This window comes from Euleptes europaea, chromosome 4 (genome assembly GCF_029931775.1).
Source record: "Euleptes europaea isolate rEulEur1 chromosome 4, rEulEur1.hap1, whole genome shotgun sequence".
Taxonomy (NCBI): Eukaryota; Metazoa; Chordata; class Lepidosauria; order Squamata; family Sphaerodactylidae; genus Euleptes; species Euleptes europaea.
This window is the reverse complement of record NC_079315.1, coordinates 68,109,490-68,135,123: the sequence shown is the minus strand read 5'-3', so window position 1 is coordinate 68,135,123 and position 25,634 is coordinate 68,109,490. Positions and strand designations below refer to the sequence as shown.

The 25,634-nt window shown below is 41.6% G+C and overlaps 1 protein-coding gene across 1 annotated transcript in view; it reads left to right on the top strand.

The window, feature by feature from the left end:
• HSD17B4 (hydroxysteroid 17-beta dehydrogenase 4) overlaps window positions 1-15,275 on the top strand; it is a 74,339-nt gene extending 59,064 nt beyond the window's left edge. The window contains exons 19-24 of the mRNA XM_056848474.1: window positions 969-1,075; window positions 1,676-1,762; window positions 3,265-3,354; window positions 5,558-5,696; window positions 12,691-12,818; window positions 15,056-15,275. Coding sequence (XP_056704452.1) covers window positions 969-1,075; window positions 1,676-1,762; window positions 3,265-3,354; window positions 5,558-5,696; window positions 12,691-12,818; window positions 15,056-15,145 — 641 coding nt within the window. The 3' untranslated portion in view covers window positions 15,146-15,275. The remainder of the gene's footprint in view (window positions 1-968; window positions 1,076-1,675; window positions 1,763-3,264; window positions 3,355-5,557; window positions 5,697-12,690; window positions 12,819-15,055) is intronic.
• Window positions 15,276-25,634: the final 10,359 nt, after the last annotated feature.

Genomic DNA, 25,634 nt, shown 5'->3' with positions numbered 1-25,634 from the left:
CTGAAGGTTGATAGAAAAGTGAAAATAAATCCCCAAAGCTTTTAAGATTGAGGCTGGTAACTTTTTAAGAAGAGATGGTAATCTCATGAATCTGCAACAGCTAATTTTGCCACTTCAGGTGCAAATTGTAGCTGCTTTTCAGTATATTTCATTACACTTCCTTAAGAATCTTGTCATGTGTCCTGCTATGCAGCAAGATTCCCGAGACCTACTTGTAGATTTTTCTAAGATAGTGAGTATGGCCAGCAGAACCTCCCCCCCCCCATTCAACAGTGGACCTTTATACCATATTGTAAACAATTTTTGGAAGTTCCTTCAGTTTCAAACATGGTTTGCTATGTGGCATATGGAGTCTTTCTGTTTAAGAAATGGAAGCTGAAATGTTCCGTGAGCTTGCTAAATTTGACGTGGGGATTGTTTTTGGAATGCTGTCCTTTGAATCAACAGCAAAAGTAGGTCACTTGCTACTCTTGTCTGTGGAGGGTATGGAGAACTACCACAATATTGTACATGATTTTGGAGAATGTTAAATGCGCAACAGTGTTTGATGACATTCGATGTTTGTTCTTGGATATTTTTTATCAAAAACATCCAATCTAGTGGTCATAGGAAGAACTGTTTTGGTGCCAATAGAATATATTTAAATCTGAAATTTAGCATTTCTTTCATACTTCAGCCATTCTGCATCCACCATTGTGGCTGATTATCTAAACATCAATTATTTGACATATCCTTTATCCACATTTGCTTTGGGATTAGCACATACGGTTTTCTTGTTGCTATCCTGTGTGAACAGTTCTTTCATTTGCCTAGGCTTGCTTATTCCAGTGCTTCTGATCACCACTGTATAAATATTTGTGTGTGTGTGAACAATTACACATGATCCTTTCTGTGTTTGTGTTTATTTGTGTGTAATATTAACATGTTAAACAGGAAATGAAACAATTATGTTTGTGCTCTTTTAATAGGATTTCAGAAGCCCATATTGCATGGACTTTGTTCTTTTGGATTTGCTGCCAGGCATGTTTTGAAACATTTTGCAAATAACGATGCAGCCAGGTTCAAGGCAATTAAGGTGTGTATGTTTTCACAGGAATAATATTTTTTTGGATTTAGAGTGCTGATGACTTTCATCCACAGTATCTGAGAGATGTAGGTGTAAAACAAGGTATTATAACAAATTCAGTTAGTGTCAGCTTGACTCCGCATATGATTCTTCTTCATTGTTGTTAATGACCTTTTAAAAAAATCTCCCAAATAGGCCACATCTGTTAGATTTTCCTTTCACCTTGACTTCTGTAATGTGCATTATGCCTTGTTGTTTGCATGAGAATACATGCATGTATGAGAGCTGTGATAAAGTTGGTGTGAATGGTTTTTAACGGGCAGGATCCAAAGGTCATTTTCACTTAATGAATGGTGTTTCTGTCAGTGGGAAGGGGTGGGGGCCAGTTTTTCCAATTCCCCCATCCCTGTGCAGATCCCAGCCTGCCCCTGGCACTTTTCCTGGGGGTTCCCCGTTACTCAGGAGCAGGATGTTGGGGTCTGAGAGGGCTGCAGCAGAAGCTGGGAAAATTCCATTTAATCAGCAGAGCTCCACTGACCTGACTGGCTCCAATACAGTTGTGTTTTATTTCAAAATAAAACAAATGCTTCTAATCTTTCCTTTTGATAGATTCGTTTTGCAAAACCAGTCTTTCCGGGGCAAACTTTGCAAACAGAGATGTGGAAGGAAGGCAACAGAATTCATATTCAAACTAAGGTCAGAGCATGAAGTTCAGAATTGTGATGGCTTGAATAAGAACAGCCTGCAAAGGATGGCATGGTTGTGCACGTGCGCTGGGATTTTATTACTCTTTATTAGTTGTGCAGTGCCTTCAGTGCGAGAGGCACTTAACAGAATACCAAGAGAGAGATTGCTGCTCCAAGAAGTTTCCAATCTAAAATATGGCATAAGAGAGCCAAGTCACAAGGGTGGTGGAAGCAGGCATAAACAGGAGTAAAATGTGCATTCCTTTCAGTTACAGGAAGTTAGAGTTTGTTTCAGTAAGGAGTGAAAAGTAAGTGGTTTGCTAGAAGCAGAAGGCTGGTCTTGAGAGATTTTAAGGGTGAGTGTTTAGGTGTTTTGAGATGCTGTTTGAGGCATAAGGGGGATAATAAATGCCACTCATTTCTTTGGAGATTAAGCATTTGCAGTTGCGCTTAGCTAATATTTCTATTTATTGAACAGTTAAAAAGCTGTTTGAGACCTTGTCTACTGCCATGAGAAGCGCACATACTTGTATTCTGGCGATTTAAAAAAAATGCAAGTATGACTTTGGTTTGATTGGGTTTAGGAGTCATTGTCGATGGAATAGTAGAAATAGTTCTGTTTTACAGGCATCCAGAAACACATAAGAGTGTAGTGCCCCTCATAGTATTTGGAATGCAGTTTCTTTGCTCCAGATCGGTTATCCACTCTCAGAAGTTCTCATTACCCAAACATTGGGATCTGGAAAAAAGAAATAGACGGGCTGTTCAAAATCTTAAGTTTCATGTGCCTGAAACACTTTCCTTTTTAAAAAGCGCACTCTGCCTTTGTTGGTGTCTTTCAAAATGCATTTAAATAGAGTTTTTTGATACTGCCCCTGGCTTTGAGTCCTTTGGCATCTTTTAAAAATGTGAGTCTAAGATCTTACTTTTTCTTCACTGCCTTACCCCCCCCTTAATGTTTCATAAAAAGGCCATAACAAGCAAGCAAACTTAGAAAATGACTGTTGCTCAATAGTTTTTACAGTAATTTTTTTAAATAACATTTTCTCTGTTTAAAAAACAGATTTCAATTAAATAGCTAAAGCTCGTTCAATGCTGGCAGCCTTCCCTTGATGTGATTTCCGACAAATAATACTGAGATTGGCTCAAACGTGTAGCCCTTTCATTGAAAAATCTGCATTTAATATGTGAAATAATTGGAACTGTTTTTGTGGTTTTTACCCACCAGAAGGTTGTCACTAATTGTTCTTAGATATTTTCTTTCATGCCTATGAAAGATGCAAGTACAATTGTTTTAGTTTTAGGACAAGTTGCTTGAGGATTTCTAATTCTTTCAAGCCTCCTTTTCTTTTGTTTGTTCATTTTTATAAGAGCCTTATGATTTCCTGCCTGTGATTTTTTTCTGCAAAGCAGATTTTTTCATTTGTTGCAAAGTGTAACTATTGTACTTGTTTATGAGCCTTGTTTTTGTGTTGGCTAAAAACCCATTGACATTGTGGGGAAAACTTACAGGTCAAAGAGACTGGGGAGGTTGCCATTGCAGGAGCCTATGTGGATCTGACACCGTCCTCTGATCAACCGTTGGCTAAGGAGCCTGTTCAGGTAGAGGGAGCATGATTTGTGTGTGAGTGTGATATATCCAGTACAAGGGCACTTAAGTTCCCAGGGAAATTCCTAGTGAGACGACCTGAGCTCCCTTTCCTCCTCCATCAGTGGGGTTCTCACTTGGACGCAAAGAGAAGAGAGCCAGTCCCTGGCCAGTTCAGCTTGCTCTGGACTTTACCCTCTTGCCTGAAGAGAAGAGACAGTTTAAAGGTGGCTTTTTAAATGGCTGGCTATGGAGGGGACTAGGCAAGCATGGGATGTGAAAGACCTCTGCCTGACACCCTGGAGAGCCAGTCTGAGTAGACAATACTGACTTTGATAGACCAAGAATCTGATTCAGTATAAGGCAGCTTCATGTGTTCCCAGGCAGTGATGGCTCTCTTCTCTCTTGTGTTGCTGTTTTGCACAAAGAGCAGTTGAGTGGGGAGGCTGTTGGCCTAGCCTGCTGCTGTTCCATCTCCTCTGGGTAGCTATGCAGGCTGCCCTCTTCCTTTTTTACCTGCAAGCCATAAGCTAGGCTTGCCTGTGCCGTCTGCAGCCTTTCCAGCACTGGCTGAATTTCTGTTGCCCCCTCTCCCTCTGCTGTTTCTCCCCAGTCCCTATATTGCAGAGCTAGCTGGGACAGCAGGAACTGGAGTGCAAGTCCCTTCCCTCTGCTCTTTGTGTGTGGGTTGTGTGTATTTTCGTGTTTATCCAAAGCTGGTTTATCTGCAAAAAACAACACAAAAAACGCTGCATGGGCTGGTTTTTGAAACTAGGGTTGTTCTTTTGCAGTGATCATTTTGCAGCCTATGCACTGTTTCCTATTATGGCAGAATAGTTTTATAAAGCAAACACAGAAGTTAGTCCCATTTTATTCCGTGCCTTACAGCACAGTCCTACACACACTTTTCTGGAAAGTAAGCCCCATAGAATATGGTGAGACTTATTATTGAGGAGTCACACACGGGATTGAATTGCAAGCCATTTCCTTAGCCAGTGGTGGGCTGAGAAGTGGACAAAGGAAGCGCAAGGGGATCGCTGTGATCCATTTTCCCTAGGGCCAATGTTAGCTTCCCAGTGGGCCTCGATCCAGGACTCAGATTTCTGAGGTTAAAATAAATACTCTGCACCAGCAGTTCCCAAACTTTTTGAGTCATGGAGCACTTCTCAGGAGAGAGATTCGTCACGGAGGAATAATTTTCATATTGCACCTATAGGACCAATATGATGGGCAACAGCGGCAAACTTTGAGTTTGGCACAATGAACTCTGACTAGCCCTTTATAGTTACTGCTTCACAGTACACTGCAGGAGCTAAATAATTTCTACTTGATACTTACCTACACACAGTTCATGGCTGCAAATATTCACAACTTTTAGATCTTGTCATATTTATTTTATTTATTTTTCTTTCCAGTCTCTTCACAGAGCACTAGGAGATGTTTTGCGGAGCACCAAGTGCTCAGAGGAGCACAGTTTGGGAACTGCTGTTCTACACTAATGGCCCAAGTTTTTCATTAAAAAAAACCAAATTCTGCCATCTAAATGATGTAAATCAAGCCAGTGACAGCTTATTTTGCACAGTTTGGGTTGTCATTTAGATGAGTAGGATGAAGTCTCACACAGGACACTGACTGTTGGACATTTTGCTCAGCTTCCAGTCTGCCCCCTCCAGCTTCTGAGATTTCAGCCGGCCTTGTCCCCACAAACTTTCACATTTATCTTCACAGCTACAAGTACTAGGAATGTGAATTTTTCCTGAATGAAAGTAGAGAATTTGGTGATGCCCTAGTTTGCATCCGACACCAAATTGTGTGACTGCACTATGCAATCATATTATGCAGTGTGGGGATTAAAGCACGTAATTTCTGACCGTTTAAACATAGTAATACTTGCCCATTATGGGTTGGCCATGATTCTTAGCCTTTAACCGCTGCATGGTTGTCAAGAGCTTCAGCTGTACATTAATTTCACATAATTTGTCATTAGCTCCAAGCCATTTCATCTTTGTACGCAAAATGTATTTTTGTATGCATCTTTGTATGGCAAATGGCAGCATATTTTCTAAAATTGGGTTTCTCTTTGCTTATGATGTCCTAATAAGAGGCCATAAAATTATTATATAAACCAAGAGTGTAGAATTTATCACATGCAGTGAACACTAGAATATGGGCGAGGGTAGTGTAAAATCCTTCAGGACCTCTTCATTTATGTATTAGGCAGCAGGATTGCAGAGTGACCTTGTGTTTGAAGAAATTGGTCGTCGCATCAAAGAACTCGGAAACCAACTGGTGAAGAAAGTAAATGCTGTATTTCAGTGGAACATCACTAAGGACAACAAGACTGCTGTGCAGTGGAGTAAGTCCATAGATTTAATTAGTTTATAGGATGCCTTATAGCATTCCTTAATGAAGTGGGAGCTGTTAGTTGCTCAAATCCCTAGTTTGCTAGGTATGGTAGCAACGCTTTTGTTCAGTTGGGCTTTGTTGACCCTTAACCAACTCTCCCTTCTCAAAGATCCATCTATCTGGCTTGTTGGGTCAGGAAAACCCCTAAGTAGTTAGGTTGTTACAAATGCCTTGTGTAAGATCCTCCTTCCCCCTTTTCTCATGCATCTGCTTAGGGCCTTTCTTAAAGACTAAGGTATATTAGAAGTATGCAAGTAAACCATTTGTCTCATTAACTCACCCCTCCCATTGCCAATCCCCAGCAGCAACTTTCTCATTCTGTTTACTATAGCCTGGTGGTTTGCTTACAATACCTTTTAAAACTCTGGACTTGCAAAACTCTGGACAGCCCTGACCAATGTGTGTTCATTACGAAGCAGCAAAACTAAACATCTTTTCCCCAGTCCTGCTGAGGCTTGTGGTTTCTGGTTAAATGGCTTTTCTGTGTTTGGTTCAGACACTATAGAAATGCTGAGTATAATTGGCTGGTATCCTTCCATTCATTTCTGACAGCAGAAAGTCATTTCTGTTGGATGAGGATGTGGGGATGATTTCTCCCAGTTTCCACTTCCCACTTTTCCCTCCTATGCTATTCTTGGGAGTCTGCTGACCCACAGGAATATATTTTTAGGGTAGTCCCAGTGGCCTGCAATGGGGAAGAAAGCTCTGGGAAGTCCCTTTTGTCAAGCTCCAGTCATAGATCTCATAAGATACAAGCCTTTATTTTGTTTGTTGTTTCTCTTGCCCCTTTCCCTCACCCTGGAGCACAGTTTTTATTTTACATGTTTGACACTATAGAACTCATTCCTCATTTTGCAAACAGAAGTCACATTATCTTCTATGAAGCACTTGGATAAGAAAAGCACACACATTTTTGTGCTTAAAAGGAGTTTTTCATTTAAGTAACATACATCCATGGCTACAGATATATAATGTGTCATTAGAACATGACTCTACAATATTTGGACTTATTCAGAAAGTAATTCAAGGAACTATTTTATTGGAGTTCTATCTAGGTTTAGAGAGGGAGCACTGGATCTGAGGCAACAGGTGACTCCGTTTTGTATTGTACTTAGAAGAGTCCATTGGATCTCTTTCCTTTGTTTCTAGAAGTAGCAAGGGTGTGCACGTCAAAAAATTTGGATTAATTTTGGACTAATTAATTCTGAATCTGGATTTGGATCCCAGATTTTTGGGACTCTGTTTGGTGAATAGTAATCACCACAAATAACCTATTCTTCTGAACAATATGAAGAAAATAAAATGACCCCCTCAGAAATCCCACTGTTCAGCAATAAGCGATTGATTCTAATACAAAAATAAAAACAACATAATGTCAATTTCAAATAAGCAAGTAATGGTTACTGCAGTTATCTTGATTGACCTAGTAAGCTTTCTTTTTTCAGCAGAGGGAGGTTTCAAACCTGAAACCTTACGTGTGCTAGTAAAGTCAGGTGCAACTTGATAAAACTTTACGCACACAAACATGCTCACAAAATGCTAAAGCCATATAGGTCAGTGGTTCTCGTGGGATAATAGAAGAACAAAATTGCTGCATAGGCTATAGTTAGGGTTTGATCACAGTATGTAAACATTTCTGGGGACTTTCAGTCTTGTTATAGACTGTATGAGACCTTGTTACTCAGCATTCTTCCTGTTCCAGTCATGCCAAGCTATCAGGGTCCTTTTCCTTTTTCATAATCTTAAAGATCCTGTTCAAGAGAGTAGAATCCCCCGATCTTCAGTGACAATTAGATGGAGAAATGTCAGCTAGCTAAATTTTGTTGTAGCTTTTGTTTTAAGACTTTTTTCTAATCTTAATGGTTTTTTCAACAGAGATGTCGACAAACCATCTTTGTCACAAGCCTTTAGTTAACTCTGAAGATACTGGGCTTCTGGCTCTCAGGATCTCTTCTTCACCCTGCTTCTCTCTTCAGGTTCTAGTTAATATTAGTTTGCAAGTAGACAGAGGTCTGCCAGGCCTCAGCTGACAGTGTGCTTTATTTTCCTGGCCTTCCTGCTAGGCCCTCTTCCTTTGTTAAATTTGTGTCACAGCTGTGCTTACCCTGGCTTTGATATTTTTAATTACCACTTTCCTCCCACCCTTCTGCTGTTGTACAGTCTTCAGTAGCTGACAGCACTAGATCTACTCTGGACCCCTACAGCTCATTGATGCTATTGGTGCCAACTGAAACTTTAGAATCTAAAGTGGGCAGTACCACCCCCTGGGGGTGGGATTACCTAGGGGGGCACTAAGAGGCAAGAGGGCAGCAGGGGGTGCTAGAGGTGGGCCCCTTCAGCTGTGTTATTCACTAATTTACAATGGATCAAGCTATGACACCATGCTGGCAAATTTGCTGGAAACTATCAGAATTTTTTTCCAGACTTTGAAGAGCTGGTACCACTGGATCAAGTTCATCCGTTTTGTTGAATAAATTTCAACTAAAAAGTTTTAAATTGATTAAGAATAGATGTGCAATTAATTGTTACTGTTTTGAAATTTTATTGTTATTATCATCTTTAGTGAGTTATGCAACCCCCTATTTTGAATAAAGCTTTTTATAGGATAGGGGAGGGGGCATGGGGTTTAGTTTGTGGAACCAACAGGGTGGTAGCCCAAAATGTTTGGGAACCACTGCTTTAGATGAAGATGCCAGTGTCCAAGGGTGATAAATGTCAAACAAAGAAGGATATGAAGCAGCTCTGAAGGGAAATGATTTGCCATTTAGGTTGACACGGCCAATGGTTTTATTTTTTCCAAATTCACAAGTGCCAAAAAAGCTTTTATTGCTTGTGCAATTGACTATAACCTCCTCCCTCATACCATTTCATATCAAGCCAGCCTCTTCATTTCATTACTAGCCCTCAGTTGTTGGGATGCGTGAACAGGAATTTATGTTTGCAATGGAAGCAAGAGATGTTTTTTCCCCCCATAAAAGGTAACAGCTCACTGATTAACAATAAGGTTTCCATTACAGACTGCATGGAATGAATCTGAGATCAGATAAAGAGACACATTCACCCCTCTCCCTCTTTAAATCTAGAGGCATACTTGGTGGGGGGATATGTCTCCAGTATTCGTTAGGGTAAACTGGTCTTGTGAAAAGACCTTGATGTGGTAATCAAGACATGACTGCTTAGCAATTATAGAATGCATTTCAGATGTTCAGAGCGCTTTGCATTCAAGAATACTCACAGCACAGTCTTAGAGTTATACCCTTCTAAGTTCATCTACCTCAATGAACTTAGAAGTATGTAACACTGCTCAAGATTGCATTGTTACACTTGTTACTGCTAAACCATCTGTGTACCATAAATAGTTCCCATCAGCTTGAAGTCTTAATTTTTAATAGTGTGGCTATATTATCATATGAATACTTTTTAAAACCATCCTTGTAGGATGATTACTTCTTGTAGATCATCACCTTATATTCTGATAGTGAAATGTGGCCCTATCTGTGGATATCTAAATCCATGGATTGTGAGAGATCCCCTCAGGTTTGTAGAAAAATGGGAAACCTTGGGGGGGATTAAGGGGGTCACTTAAAACAGAGGAATATTTGTCTGCACTTGTACTCAAAATGCACCTCTCTTGGATTTGCCTTCTACAACTGACTCCCTCTCCCCCCCCCCCATCTGAGGTGGGGGAAAAGCCGCTCACCATGATGGTGCATCAGAGGCCAAAAGCCAAAAACTGGCTTTTGGTCTGGAACAGAAGAGGCAACCTCACCAGTTCTTCCCCCCTTCCCCCCCATCAGGCCTGCATCAGGCTGAAATGACGAGACAGGCAGCAACACGAGGAGGATGGTCTGCAGAATAGTGGTGGGTAGGCAAGCAGGCAAACCACTGAGGAAGAGGCAGGGTAGTCAGGCAAAGCAGTGAGAGGGTGAGATGGGGTGAGTACAGTGCGGTGGGTGTGGGAAAAGTCGGCAGAGCAGTGAGCTGGGAACACTGGAGGTGGAAGGTGACGCTGGAGTCGTTGCTGCCTGCCCGAGCTGGGAATGCTGGAGACGGCATAGGGGTGTAGTAGTTGCCACAGCTCCCCCCCCCCCCCGTGAGCTGGAAACGCTGGAGGAGGCAGGGGGCAGAAGTCTCCATTGTCACCCTTGCCAAACTGGGAATGCTGGAGGCAGGGGGGAGGCAGATGTCATCACTGACTCCCCACCAAGCTGGAAATGCAGAAGGCAGTGGAGAGGATATGGGCGTCACTGTTCCCCCCAAGCTGGGGATGCTGGAGGTGTGTGTGGGGGGGAACAGAGAATGGGTGGAGAGAGAAAGAAAGAGAGGGGGTTAGGGACAAAGGGTTTGGGGAGAAAGAGAGAGGGGAGATGAATGACAGAGAAGAGGTGGAGGTGAAGGAATAAAACAAAGGCAGGGGGGTTGGGATAGCCCCTCTACAAGTTCCTTGTGGGTTCCCCGCTTGTCAATATATCTAATTCTCAACATGGCCAAACCTGAGGTTACATAAATCTGGAGACTGGAGCCATGAACTGACAAGACAGCTCTTTCAACAAACCTGAGAAAAGTGCCAGCTTTGCACAAAAATCTGAAATCTTAAGGGGACCCCCCCACACACACACACATACTTGGAGGTTAGCTCCTCAAAAGAATAGAAGCATCTTTAGCTTTAAGAAATGAATCCCCTTAGTGGCCGTCGCTAGGCAACTACAATAGTATTGCCAGCCTTGATTTCTGTTAGCACAAGGCAGGGGCTGGGGTCAGGAGAGGGGAATGATATAAACTCATTTTGGTCCCCACTGTGGAGAAAGATGGGATATAAATGAAATAATAAATATAGCTGCGTTCAAACATTTTAATGGGTTTTTGCGCTCTGTGAGGGGTGAAAGAGAGGACGACACTGCTATGGAAATTTGCAAAATGTGAATATCAATTGGCAAAACAAAATCTTGCCGTAACATTCTCCATTTCAAGCAACATGATGCCTGACAGTTTATAGGTTTTGTAGTAGATCATTTTGGCAGTGCATCTTGTGCAGGAAATGGGACTTTGGGAAAACAGACACTTTGAGGAATTGTTTTCTAAAGAAAGTGTAGATTCTTAGCTAAGATGTATGGTGTGCATGAAATATAATACTTGAAAACAAAACAGCACTATGAAAGAGAGTGTCGCACATTGTAACACTTCGATAAGTGGGTTTTTGTTAAATGAAAACGATCCATCTGCATGCGAAAGAAAGCTATGGATCATATTGAAAAGAAATGTTGCTTTGATTTACATCACAAAAAGATTAAATGAACACTGCAATCATTTCTTGCAGTAACTGTTTTGCAAAAGTTCATAGGAATTTCCCACCTTCTTACAACCAGGGCAATTAATATTTTTATTTGCAATGTTTCGCTGTCATTGCTTTGTTGAGGAAAGAATCCAGCTTTTCTACTGGATTTGCTGATACAGAATACTTAATAAAATCTTTTTAACACTGTGGACTTCCTTTATCCAAGCACAAGAGTTCAGTATTAAGCAATATATATCACCTTTCTGAACAGATATGTTGCTCTCTTGATAAAGGAAGTTGGTAAATTCTGTCTTTCCCTCATCATGATCCACCAGTACTTCAGAGTGCTAATCAAAGATGAGTTTCCTAGGTGGCTCTTCAGTGTAGTCTGTGAAAATGCTGCAGCAGTCGATCCCTTTTAGGACAGCTATTGCTTTTGCTTGGATCACTTTTACATAATTGGAAGTTGAATTAGGAAAGTGCTTAAGTGGTTTTAATAACCTAATTTTTAATAGCTGCTGGGTTGGATCCAGTGATTCCCTTCTGCTAATTAATAGTAGTCCTCGGCCTGAACAAGGCACCTTCCATTGGAGCAAGACATCTCGATTAACAGAAAGTAGTCACTGAATCCAACACATTAACTGTATTGCTCTTTTGTGAGTTCTGTTTTTTTTTTTTTTTTTTAATGCTTTTAGGTTGCTCAAGGTTTGGGATCATTTTGTTTAACACAGTCTCCATGCATACACACAGGGCGAAAACGCATGGTCGCTTTAGCCTCCTTTATTCTCTGTTTCAGCCAGGATTCAGCCAGGATCGAACGCATGCATTTCGCTGAATCCTGGCTGAAACAGAGAGTAAAGGAGGCTAAAGCGACCATGCGTTTTCGCCCATAATTTGTTTGTTTCTTCGTTCATTTGCTTTCTGTGAGCAATACCTCCCCCCATCACCATTCCATTTTGTATCACATCTCAAACTGTTAAAGGAATAAATTTTGTAAAACTACATGTAGAGGTCTCCATATGCACTTTCATGGCTCTAACCAGTGGTTTCAACAGAGGGAATTTCCCAAATAAATTAGTGATTGAAGCATGTGCCTAGCCTCTTCATTCAGATATTTAATTGAGGTGGATTGCAGGATACTGTGAAAATGGAAAATGTCTGTCATACTGTGAATGAAATTAAAAAATACCCATGTGCTGTGTTGATGATTCAGAAGGTGTATTTGTCTCATAAATCCAGCCTCTGTACAGAAGAGCTTTGCCACAGCGGGTAATTGTAATGATTGGACAGGATGTGCATAATTAGGTAGATTTTATTAGTTCTGTGTTAATAAATTAAAATAATTTAAGAACTTAATGGCTAGAAATCTGCTCCAGGTGCTAATGGGAATAGTTTCCCCACTTCGAACCTGTTGAGATCTGCAGTTTTCGAACTGTTCAGATTAATATTACACTCAAGTTTAACCATTGTTTTAAAATATTTTAAACACATCTGAATTCAAATGCAAGTTAAGGATATATTTTCCCTGGTTGTGTATGCAATTGTTTTCACCTATATTTTTCTCCATTAAATTGTCCTTTTTTGCCGCAGATGAACTAGACAGAGATAACAAGTACTGTTTCCATTTATTCTTGTTTTGTCCTCCTATTTCAACCTTCCATTTCTCTAGCCATTGACTTGAAGAATGGCTCTGGAGAGTTATATCAAGGACCCGTCCGTGGTAAAGCAGATACCACTTTCACCTTGTCAGATGAAGACTTCATGGACCTGGTACTTGGCAACATCAATCCACAAAAGGTATGGACCTGGTTAACACTGCAGCAGTCAAGTCTTGCCTGTTAACCTGAATGCAAATGTTACAGTACAAGATCTAGTTAATAGGCAATTAAAGAAATACTGGAAAGAACCCCAAAACAGTTAGGGTAGCTTCATGTTCCATGAGTATAACTGTTAGTCATCTTGGACAACATTATTATCATTCCTATTCTGCTAAAATAGATTTTTTAGAAAGTTTCATAAGTCACATGCTACAACTTTGCTCATATGCGGACAACTAAATGTGTGCCTCATGAACTGGATACCCCTGAAGATAACAACAAGGCAGTACAATACAATACAAGGCAGTATCCTCATCAACAGCAAAACTATTGCAGTAAGTGCTCCCTTCTTTTCTTTCAACAGAGTGGACAGTTTTGACGGCGCAAAGAAACATATGTAAAGTTGTCTTTTCTACTGATGTGAATAAGCAAGCCAGTATGTGCAGGAGCTCCACGTGAATTTAGAGCTCATTCTCACTTCTGGATCCTAAAGTTTTGTTTTGATGAGGGTTGCGTAGTGGAACATTTTTATGATACAGGACATTCATTTTCTGATGGGGCTGATTTGACATGCAGTAAAACTATAAAGTCCTGACCTGGATAACCCAGGCTAGCCTGATCTCATCAGCTTTTGGAAGCTAAGCTGGGTTGGCCCTGTTTAGTGTTTGGATGGGAGACCACCAAGGAAGTCCAAGGTTGCTGCACAGAGGCTGGTGATGGCAAACCACCTCTTAATGTCTCTTGCCTTGAAAACCCTATGGGGTCTCCATAAGTTGGCTGCAACTTGATGGCAAAATAAATAAACTACAAAAGATAATGCCTAAGTAATACTTTAGATTAAATGGTTCTCAGATGGTGCAAGAACATAAACTGAAATTTGTATTATTACAACTGGGAAACCTGTGATGAATCAGAGAGAAAGAGCAATCCTGTTTTCCCCTTCACTCTCTCTTCTAGTCACCTTTTCCTTTGAGCTGCTAATTTATCTTCTTCCTGGCTATCACCTCCAGCCACCAATTTGCAGTTTCAGGCAAGCTTTTGTGTTAATAAGGCATGATCTCTTGAGACTTCAAGCATAGTTTTATTGCTGTGGCAGCCACAATTGAAACAGAGGCCACCTGGCTAATGATTCAGTGTGAGGGCTTGGAGGAGAGGATATTACCCCTCACCCTAGCAGTGGGTTGGCAACCCAAAATGGCAACCAAGACCATGTTTAAAGGAGGGAGGTTAGCTTTTTTTAATCATGTGCAGACATCACTAGCAAGGTTGGGGGGTACAGAGTTGAATTTTTCTGAAACCTGGGGGTTTCCCATGTTTTCAGAACTTTCATTGATAGTTGCATAAATTTCATGGTCCACATGGAATCAGCACATAGTGATTGCAAATGGAGTATATAGGTGGTGGGAATGGGAAAGGAGGAGAAAATATATTAATTGTCCCATTTGTTTCTTTATGTCCCTACACCTGGCATGCCTTTCTCAGGTTCTCCTGTGAGCTTCTTAACTTGGTTAAACTAACCCAACCCTGATTGGACCAGAATATTCCTTAGTCTAAGTGGCCTAGCAATGTGGTCATTCTTGGGTTTGGAGGGGAGCTTACAGCCTTGACAACAGCTAATTGTTTAATAGGCCTGATCCAGATGTTAATCAAATGACATGGGAAGCAGTCTTACATTCAGGTGTGGTGTATATCAGGCCATCGTAACGCATTTAATTGCAATGGTTGAACTACCTGCTAAAAAAGTGTCTCTTCGCAGTCAAGCCTCTAGTTGCAACTGCATGAGAGCATTCAGCAAGACAGGATTCAACTGGCTGGTTAGCTTTACATTTCCCATTAACCGTAGAGATGCTGAATTCAAGGGCGAATTGGAGGGTATGAATCTGGTGATGTGCTGTGTTTCCTGTCACCTTTTTGTTTTTTGAAGGTACTGGGGGAACATGCTGAAATTCTGTAGTAGTCCCAATTATATTTTTGCAATGTGCATAACACCTTAGAACGCCTGCAAGTGACTGTTCAAAATTACTGTGTTCGTTTCATTTAGTTGAAGGAAGTGAATCCTGGTGATTTCAGTAGGTTTGACCTCTGGTTCTGTGTGTGTGTTTAGTTTGGTCTTCCACTTGGTACTTAATTAAAGTCTCTCCTGTGACTGCTTTAAAAAAGCATCTCTGACAGAGCAGACTGACTTGTCTAATTGTTTCCCCCCTCTTCTTGCTGTAGGCATTCTTCTCTGGAAAACTCAAAGTTAAAGGAAACATCATGCTGAGCCAGAAACTGGAGACGATTCTCAAAGACTACGCAAAGCTGTGAATTCCCTGCTGGATTGAATTAGCCTAGGAAGAAGAAAGGAGCAGTTCCCTCTACAGAATGACACCCTAAAACCTTATGCAAATTCTGCATTAGATACCTTCTGATAGACTTTACCACTAATGTGCAAGTTGCCTTGGTACTTTTAGGCTGAAATAGCTGATGTGGCTGTGACAGGTTAATGTTCAATCTGAGCCTTTATATTTGTTCCTCAGAACGTATTCCAGTTAAAATGTATGTAATTAATATATTTCTATATCAGTCTAAACATGATAAAATCAAGCATACTTTGATACCACCCTCATTCTTGTTCTTTTATTCATTTCTGCTGATCAGAGATGGGGACAAAGGTATGTTATTTTAGTCTAACCAGCATGGAGTAGTGGTTAAGAGCGGTGGTTTGGAGTGGTGGAGTCTGATCTGGAGAACCGGGTTCGATTCCCCACTCCTCCACATGAGCAGTGGAGGCTAATCTGGTGAACTGGATTTGTTTCCCCACTCCTACACACGAAGCCAGCTGGATGACCTTGGGCAAGTAGTGGAAGCAAAAAGGGGGGAATAAAACTCAACCTGAAAATAGAAGCTGGGTACCCAAGGTTGGGTAGAAAGAAAAAATATATATATGTACATAAAAACTGAAAATATAATTTATTCGAAGCACTATGTACAGGTTAAAAATATTTAAAAACATTAAAATAGCACAATGGCATTTCCTAGGGTTGATATCTGTAACCACATACCAAATGTGTTTCAGCCTATTGGCCTTCATCAGTGGTTAATAAAAACCATGTTAAGCCTGCACACATTTACAGACATAAATAAATACATATACAAACAGTTCAAATCAAACCAGGCATGTCACGTATATAGATTGTAAAATCTATTACCGATTACTCAAACATCTGGCCCGATTGGTTCTAGTTGTAATACTGGTTTGTATATGTCTCTCATATACGATGTGTGCAGGTATCAACCTAGTAGAGCAGTTTTTATTAACCACTGATGAAGGTCCAATAGGCAGAAACGCGTTTGGTATGTGGTTACAGATATCATCCCTAGGAAATGCCATTGTGCTATTTTAATGTTTTTAAATATTTTTAACCTTTACATAGCACTTTGAATAAATTATATTTTTAGTATTTATATACATACATACATATATATACATATATACATATATATATATATATATATATATATATATATATATATATATATATATATATATATATTCTGCTCAACCTTGGGTACCCAGCTGACCTTGGGCAAGTCACAGCTCTGTTAGAGCTCTCTCAGCCCCTGCCTACCTCACAGGATGTCTGTTGTGGGGAGGGGAAGGGAAGGTGATTGTAAGCCGGTTTGAGTCTCCCTTAAGTGGTAGAGAAAGTTGGCATTTAAAAACCAACTCTTCTTCTTTAACACTCAATGTTTTTCCCAATGGGTTAAAAAAAAATCCCTCATGGTACCCAAAACTTTGCCTTCTGCCTCTTCAGCTATCATTTAACTTGGGTCCTCTCAGAGTTGGTTGCTTGGTTCTCAGGTTTTCTTATGATTTTCCCATACTCAGCACCCTGTTGAATCTGCTTCATACAGAAGTCTTTAGGGGTCCCCTTTATTTGATGCCTATAATTGTATACAGGTCTAGGATCCTTCTGATGTAGGGCAAAAAAGGTGGTAGTTTGGGAACGGAAGGAGACAAGGCTGGAGACCGGATGTGTTTCCAGGATAGTGATGATCATGAGCTAGAATAGGATGAAACTGGGATGTCTCTAAAAGGGGAAAGGGATAATAACTGCTATATAAAGGTAAGCACTTGAATGGAGACATCTGAATCACAGACATAGAACCTGTGAGTGGTAATTGGCTGTGGTAATTGTAACAGTCTGTTGTGAGGAAAGGCCAGTTGATGAGGTTTGGTGGTCATTGCTTAATAGTTTGAAGTGTCAGTTTTGGGTTATGTTGGACTTTTCCAGGAGCATAATAGGAGCACGCCTATTATATTGGGTGCAGTGGGACACAGGCAGGATGGTGCTGCTGCAGTCGTCTTGTTTGTGGCTTCCTAGAGGCACCTGGTTGGCCACTGTGTGAACAGACTGCTGGACTTGATGGGCCTTGGTCTGATCCAGCAGGGCCTTTATGTTCCAGCAGTTGTTGTTTTTCTGCTCCAGTTAATAGGATGATATCAGATGTGGTGCTACTTCCTGTTCTGGTTTTCTGCTTTTTCTGTTCTGCTCAGAAACTTGTTTATTCACAGGAGGCAAGCACGTCTCAGCATCAAGATGGGGGTGGCAGGGGGAATGGTAGCAGAATGGCATTGGGTTTGGGGGGCTAGCTAATGTTCTGTTTTACATCTTTTTGCATCCCCGTGACGCAGAGTGATAAACTGCAGTACTGCAGTCCAACCTCTGCTCATGACCTGAGTTCGATCCCAAAGGAAGTTGGTTTCAGGTAAGGTTGACTCAACCTTCCATCCTTCCGAGGTCGGTAAAATGAGTACCCAGCTTGCTGGGGGTAAAGTGTAGATGACTGGGGACGGCAGTGGCAAGCCACCCTGTAAACATAGTCTGCCTAGTAAACGTTGGAATGTGACGTCACCCCATGGGTCAATAATAATTTGGTGCTTGCACAGGGACTACCTTTACCTTTTAAGAACAGCATGGGAGCATGTTGGGCTGAAGCAAGAGGGGCGGAGGTGAGAAAGTCGTGCTCTGCAGATGGAAATCTTTCCACTTTGGAAATGTTTGGATCCAAGCCATGACATGCTTTCCTAAGTGCAAAGTTTTTCATCTTGCAAGCTTTTGATATACCATTGTAAGGGGCAACATTTGAGGCATGTTTTATATAAGCAGAAAGAAAGATGCAGTGTGTGCAAAAACATTAATAAATTCAACTCAGGAACATTTCTTAAATTGCAGTGTCTGCCTATTAAAGGAAGAAAGCAATGCAATGATTTAGAGTTGTATGTAAAAAGCTTTTTTATTGAATAATTGGTAAATTTGTCCAAATAAGTTTTGCCTGCTGTCTCTAGAAAGAGCTCTGTGCCTTTCCCCTGTAGACTGTCGTTATGGTCTTATGGAAGGCTTTTGAAATTCATTTCCATTTTCAGCAGGCCAATTGAAGAATTACAGCTCTTAAGTGACCCATTTAATACCCTTCAAATAATATGCAAGAATAGAAGTGAAAAGGCTCATAATATGTTTCTTAGGGTCACCTCAGTTCCATGCTGCTGGCTCTGAGACAGTGGATTTGATCTTCATTAGGATATTCTGGAGGATTTCACTGCACCTAAGAGCTGTCCTTAGGAATCAGCAGTTACCTGCACTTCAGTGACAACTGGTGCATTCGTTATTAAGTAAGGAATCATATTAAAAATGGATGGGAACAAGTTCCTACTTGTTAGGTCGTAGCTGGCTTTGAATATGTGAGCTATTTAAACTTTGCCATGTGCTATGTGAAATAAAATCATCTGTGATCTCGTGGATACCATTTCTATTGGCTGGTGTTGATTCAATTCCACTAAGTCATGATTCCGTGAAACTGTGAAGCAACCTATAGGGGCTGCACAGGTTAATTGGTTCCTCAGGTTTCAGAACACTTTTGAAGTGCATCCTGGTGGTTGTAACTTTGAAGATGGGGGGATTCTCTTTCAGTGTTGGTTATTACTGCAGCCTAGTCCCGTGGGATATTTCAATCCTGCGAATCCCCTCTCGGTCCACATGGGTGACACAGGGGTCAGGTCAGAACCAGAGCAAGCTTGCAGAGAATTCATGGGTACCTTCTCCATCTCTGATACTGTCTGCCCTCCTGGCCTTGGCCGGTGGGCTCTTTGGAGGGATCTGGCCTTGCAGAATTTTAACGTTGCTAACCTCCTTGGTGTATTTTACAGGGGTATTAAACTAGGGCACTTGTATGTTTTAAAATGAGTTTAGTTTTTAATTTAATGCATTATGTCTTGATGTATCTATAACAGTGTACTCTTGTTGGAAGCTGCGCTGAGTCTGGCATCGGCCGGGGAGGGTGGGGTATAAATTCAATAAATCAAATCAAAGAGCTTTCAGACAGTACTGAATGAGGAAAGGAACATGTTCCTTTCCAAGCCAGTTGCCCTCATTCCAACTTGCAACGAAGTCAGTTTTTGTGTTCTCACCATTCCTACCTATGGAATTATAGGTTTTATCTAAAACAGCCAGTGTATTCATTAAGCAGGCTGTAAACTTGATTGTCTTAGAATTAATCAAGACTTAACCCAGCACTGGAAAACTGAAAGTAATTTTGTGAGCGTGAGTGCTTGGCTTTTAGTTTTATCCCCCCCCCCCCACAAAAAAAGTTGTATCCCACACTGCCTTTGCAACTGGGAGTCGATTTGTTGAAAGAGAGAAAAAAATTAAAATGCTACTGGCCTCTCAGAATCTTGGGGAGGGGGGATTTGAACTTCAAAAACTCCAAACTCAAATTCTGAAACTTAAGGTCAAAGTTGCAGAAAAATGTGTTTGAACTTTGGCTACAGCACTCAATTGGTATTTCATAAAGTTGGCTGTGCCATCCATTAGGCTGTTTGCCTAATGTAAAAGAAGAAGTGGCATAGTATTCAGGTATGAAGAGGGAGGATGCACACTCCAAGTAGTGGCTCTTGCCATTGGCTGATCATGCAGGTATCTTGTTCATGTTTTCTGAAAGCTAAAACAAGCAAACAAAAACCAGTTTTCTTTTGCTGGGTCAGAAGTTAACAGATTGGTTCAAGAAAACATTTTCCTGTCCTTACAGAAGAGCAAAATATCACAAGTTTTTGGAAGACTTGAAAAAGAGAGCTTTAAAAGCATAGACTTTAAAAGCATGGTCTTGTCCAAGGGTGTCAAAGATAAGGCCCACGGGCTGGATCCAGCCCTTTGAGTGCTGCTATTCGGCCCCTGAGCCAAGGCAGCGGGGATCCAGCCCAGTGCGCAGATCACCATTCCCTGCCACCCGTGAAGTCAGGGGCTCCTGGGGAGGGCAATGTACACACTGGGCTCGCCAGCCGAGGAAGCTACCCCTCCCCACCCCCGTTCTCGATCTTGTGAACCCACTGTGAGCTTGCCTGCCGAGGCAGCCATCCCCCACTCCTGATCTGGGTTTGCAAGCCCACTGTGGGCTTGCCAGCTGAGGCAGACACTCCCCCCAGGAACGATTTGGGCTGGTGAATCCACTGCGGGCTGGTACACATGGTCCAGCCTGACCAAATGACATCTATATGATATCCAAACAAAAATGTTCGACACCCTTTAGTGAGCATAGCAATTGTGGTTTCAGAAACAAGTCCTGTTTTTTTTTTCCCGCAACAGTCACACTTCTTCCCTTACATTTACATCTTGTCCATTTACATGCTTCCTTGACCCTATCAATTCACCTAGAGGTTAGTCTGCATACTCGCTATCTGTCCCTAAAATCGTGGCTTATACAGATTTTGTACTTTGAATCTGGTAAACATTACAAAGTTCAACCCATTTTATCACTCTTCTCTTTAACTGATTGTCAAAGTCTTTACAGAATATAAATGGCAGGAAATTGGCTGGAAATGTTTGCTCCATGTTGGGCTTGTTGTCCTTTGTGGAGAACATTTATTTCTGAGAAATGAAAAGCTCATATCTTTCTTTGACTCTTATTAGAGTAGGCACTAAACTGTTCTTGGAAAAAGAAAGGACAACCAGGTACCTCATTACATCTGTGTAAGAACTGGAAACAAATGTATATTGTGTCATCGCATCACAAAGATTGTGAGCTATATGTGTGGCGATGTGTGCCCATGGATCAACAACTATCTTGTCTGCAAAACCTTCTTCTGACCATACAACACATGGTACCTGGAGCTGAACGGATGTATTTTCTAGAAGGAGAATTTATGAGTGCTTTCTTGCTGTGTGACTGGGCTTTGGTTAAGATTCTTTTTATTTCTGTCAAGTTCACCCAGCCTTAGAAAGAGGCACCAGCATTTTAATTTTACACTTGGTTCCCCGATCTTGTTAGCACTTTCTGAATGCATTCAAAGACAACTTGGATGTAGTGGCACACACCAAACCAATTTCAGCCTGGTAGAGGAATTTGATTGTCGAGTATGTCCATCACTACTCTTGGGATAATTACATTTTGAAATAGCATGGTAGCTCTTCTTCCCTTTTAATGTCTGCCTGCCTGGGATCTGTGGTCTTGCCTTTGCTATGCCCTTCTTTAACATAAAAATGTAGAAACTCCCACAATCCCAGAAAATACTTTTTTCTTTCATCTGCAGAAGAAGTGAAATACACATTAAGTGTATTTCTTTTATTTTTAGTGTTTCAGATTTGATCTATTTTTCCTAGTCTCCACTTTAAGACTGAGTGGGAAATGAGAGGGGATATTAAGAAGCAATCAGATATGCAAGACATCAAGAGCAGGCCGTGATGGATAATGGGCAACAAGAATGATAGATCAGTAATTTGTTGTAAAATACATAGGGAGGCAACTCAGAGGAACAATGGGATAATAAGGAGTAGGTTCATAGCTTGGGGGTGCTGCTGGATTCTGGCCTACATTTGAAAGCCAAAGTCTCCTCCATGGTACATGGTACCTTTTATCAGCGGCAGGTGTTATGCCAGCTTCCTCAAAATCATGCTCTGGCCACAGTGATCCATGTTCTGATCACATCCAGGTTATATTTCCAAATATCTAAAAATACGTCCATGCCCAATTGTCATGTATATGCCATACATTCAAATGTTGTAAGGTCCTCAATCCATTGGATTATAGGAGGTTAGGGTTGTCAAGTGCCTAGTGGTGGCGGGCAAAATCCCGCCAATCCACCCAGCTGCCTGCCCACCAGCTGAGGGTCGGTGGGCAAGTGTGCATGCACGCCTGCACGCTGTGGCACGTCACTTCCTTTTACACCCAGAAGCGCTGCATTGCATTGGGCCTTTTACCACTCAAACTCCCAGTTTGAGGGGTAAAAGGCATCTTGTGATGTGGCACTTCTGGGAGTTTGAGTGGTAAAAGGCCCATTGCAATGCGGCACTTCCGGGTGTAAACTGGAAGTGATGCGATTGTGTTGGCGTGGCCACACACACACGATCCATGCCTCAGCTCCACCCCAAAAACTTCCTGCCGGAGGAGAGGGGGGACCTGGCAACCCTATGGGAGGTAGACATTTATCTCTCCAGTGTTGTAATATAAGTCCTTCAGCAACAATAATGGCCCAGAGAGCCAGCATGGTGTAGTGGTAAAAGTGTTGGATTAGGATCAGGGTAACCCAGGTTTGAATCCCCACTCTGCCATGGATACTTACTGGGTGACCTTGGACCAATCACACACTCTCTGTCTCAACCCTAGCAAGTATTTGGATGGGAAATTTCCAAGGAATACCAGGGATGTGACGCGTAGGCAGGCAATGGCAAACCTCCTCTGCACATCTCTTGCCTTGAAAACCCTATGGGGTCGCCATAAACCAGCTGTTACTTGACGGCAAAAATGGGGGGCGGAGGATCCATTTTTGTTGACCATCAGCCTCCAGGAGACAAGTAAATAGTTTAAAAGAACATAGGCTTGCTCAAAGATCAATTAATCTTGTTTGTGGGCTTCCTAGAGGCACCTGGTTGGCCACTGTATGAACAGACTGCTGGACTTGATGGGCCTTGGTCTGATCCAGCAGGGCCTTTCTTAAGTTCTTAATATTCTAATACAAAATTGCTGAGTCATTCCTTCCTCCCCAAAAGACTGAATAACTGGACAGGCCTAAAGCATATGTTTAAGAGGCATGTCTTATAAGTTACAAACCAGCAGACATTTTACCTAGTCCTTTACGAAAAAGGCATTGTAGTCGCCAGTATATCCTAAATAATTGTTTGCTGAATAAGTCATAAATTGAGGGCTATAGAAACAACAGGTATAAATTTTAGGGTCATAACCCTAAAATGGTTTTGGCAAAATAGGGACATTTAGCTCTTTATTCCATCCATTTGAGACTTTGCATATTACATTTATTAATGTTTATTTCTTTTCTGTTTGGGGATTGCAATTACATCATCATCATCACTTTTAATCTATGCTACTTTATTGCAATGCACTCTACATGGGGCTGCACTTGAAAATGGTCTGTAAACTTCAGTTGTTCCAAATGTGGCAGTCAGGCTGTCATCTGGGTTGGGATACAGGGATCATGCCACTCTGGTGCTGAAAGATCTGCACTGGCTGCCCTTTTATTTCAGGGCACAATTCAAAGTGCTGGTTCTTACCTTTAAAGCCCTAAATGGCTTGGGACCAGGGTACTTGAAGAACACCCTCTGGGCTTTTTCAGTAGTGGCACTGCGGAGAAGCTGCAGAGCAACCTGCCCTGGGAGTTCTCTTTTAGGTTTGTGGCAAACACACAATTATCAAGTCTGGAATAGAGCTCACAGCCCAGCAGGGTTCCACCAGCTCTTTCCAAGACTCAAAGTCAGTTAGAAGCCAAAGAGCAAACTTCCAACCTTTTGCAAGATTTAATAAGCAAAACTGACCTTGCGAGGTAGGATAACTGCAGTGTGGGTAACACAAAACAAGGCTCTGGTAGGTGGACTACATGGCCCAAAGAACTAGATTTAACTTGAAGCTAGGGTTGCCAACCTCCAAGTACTACCTGGAGATCTGCTATTACAACTGATCTCCAGCCGATAGAGATCAGTTCACCTGGAGAAAATGGCCGCTTTGGCAATTGGACTCTATGGCATTGAAGTCCCTCCCCAAGCCCCACACTCCTCAGGCCCCACTCCCAAAACCTCCCACCGGTTGCAAACAGGGACCTGGTAACCCTGCTTGAAGCCTTGAAGAGTCAAATAAGCCACAAAAGCAAACGTTACGGAAGTTTATTTTAAAAACTGTGCAGGTTTACAAGACAAATATGTGAGTGGCGAAACACAGAGAATAAGAAAGCTATAATACAAACTGATAGGAAGAAAGTAGACTTCTTTGATATGTGGTGTTGGAGGAGAGAGTTACGGATACCCTGGATCGCCCAAAAAACAAATCAGTGGGTTATAGATCAAATCAAGCCTGAACTGACACTAGAAGCTAAAATGACTAAACTGAGGCTATTGTACTTTGGTCACATTATGAGAAGAAAAGACAATCAGGCTAGGAAAAGTTGAAGGCAGCAGAAAAAGAGGAAGACCCAACAAGAAATGGATTGACTCTACAAAGGAGGCCGCAGCCCTCAATTTGCAAGATCTGAGCAAGGCTGTTAAAGATAGGAAGTTTTGGAGGACATTGATTCATAGGGTCGCCATGAGTTGGAAGCGACTTGATGGCACTTAACACACACACAATGCAAACTTTAACTACACAGTTAAGGCTTTGGTTCAAACTTAGGCAAAAATGTAGGCCAGGCAATGTCAAAAAGCAAGGCAATTATGTTTCCAATTTCCAAAAGGATTCTCAAAAGCTGAACTCCTTTCCAGCATAGTATCACAGTCCAAGTTTCAGAGTTTCAAGGATTCACAGTTCCAGCATCATGCCTTAGGGAACAATCAAAAGATCAGAGTGATGGGCCATACTGCCGATAAGCAGGCCAGGACACCATGGTTTGCTTAGGCAAAAGTAGCCATTTTGATCTATGAAATTCAGAGTGAGCTGAGTTCAATAACCCAATCAGTTCTCAAGGATAAACATTAAAGTAATGACGTATTTGATTTCGGCCATCTGACCAAAAGGTCACAGTATAACAGACTAGTGTGAATCCCTGGCTGCACTTCCAAGATTCCTGCCAGTCCGTGGGTGACACTGAACTCATTGGTGTGGTGTGGAGTTCATTGAGAGGGTGGCCTTGGCAGTTTAGGGAGTATAACCATAAAATGGAGATAGCTGGCTTAACTCCCCTGGAGATGGAACTTTCTCAGCCTTGCAAGTCAAAGAAGAGCAATCCAGATGTCACAGAGTAACCTCCTGATGTTAAATCCACAGTGAACCAAAATGTTAGCAAGGGACTGAGGTACAATTCCTTGACAGGCACCTCACCTATGGAATACCCTTACACTTGAGGGCCCACTTGGCGCCTACACTACTTTCTTTTAGGCTCCAGGCCAACACATTTGTTTGTCCAGGCTTTTTACTAAGGGGTTGATCTTTTTAACATCATTTTGTAGTCTGGTTTTTAGTCTAAGAAATGTTTTAAGCTGCTTCATGTTTTATGTTGTTTTAATGTCTGCGTTTTGAATAGTGAGTTGTAATCTTTTATGATTTATGTTTCTATTATATTTTGTAAGTTGCCTTGGGTGGGTTTCCTGGAGTGACAGCATAGAAATTTTCCAAATACAGATAAGATACAGGGGTGACACATCTCATGTGAAATATTAAATGAACAATTCAAACGAGAACCAGCTGAAGAAAGTCATGGATACCTAATGAAGAAGCAAGGATAGTAATTGAAAGGGTACCTGTCAAGGGATGGCTTTTTGAGAACATGGAAAATAGTAGCATGTTTGAATGCAGTGGGGAAGGAGGTCAGAGGAGAGAAGCA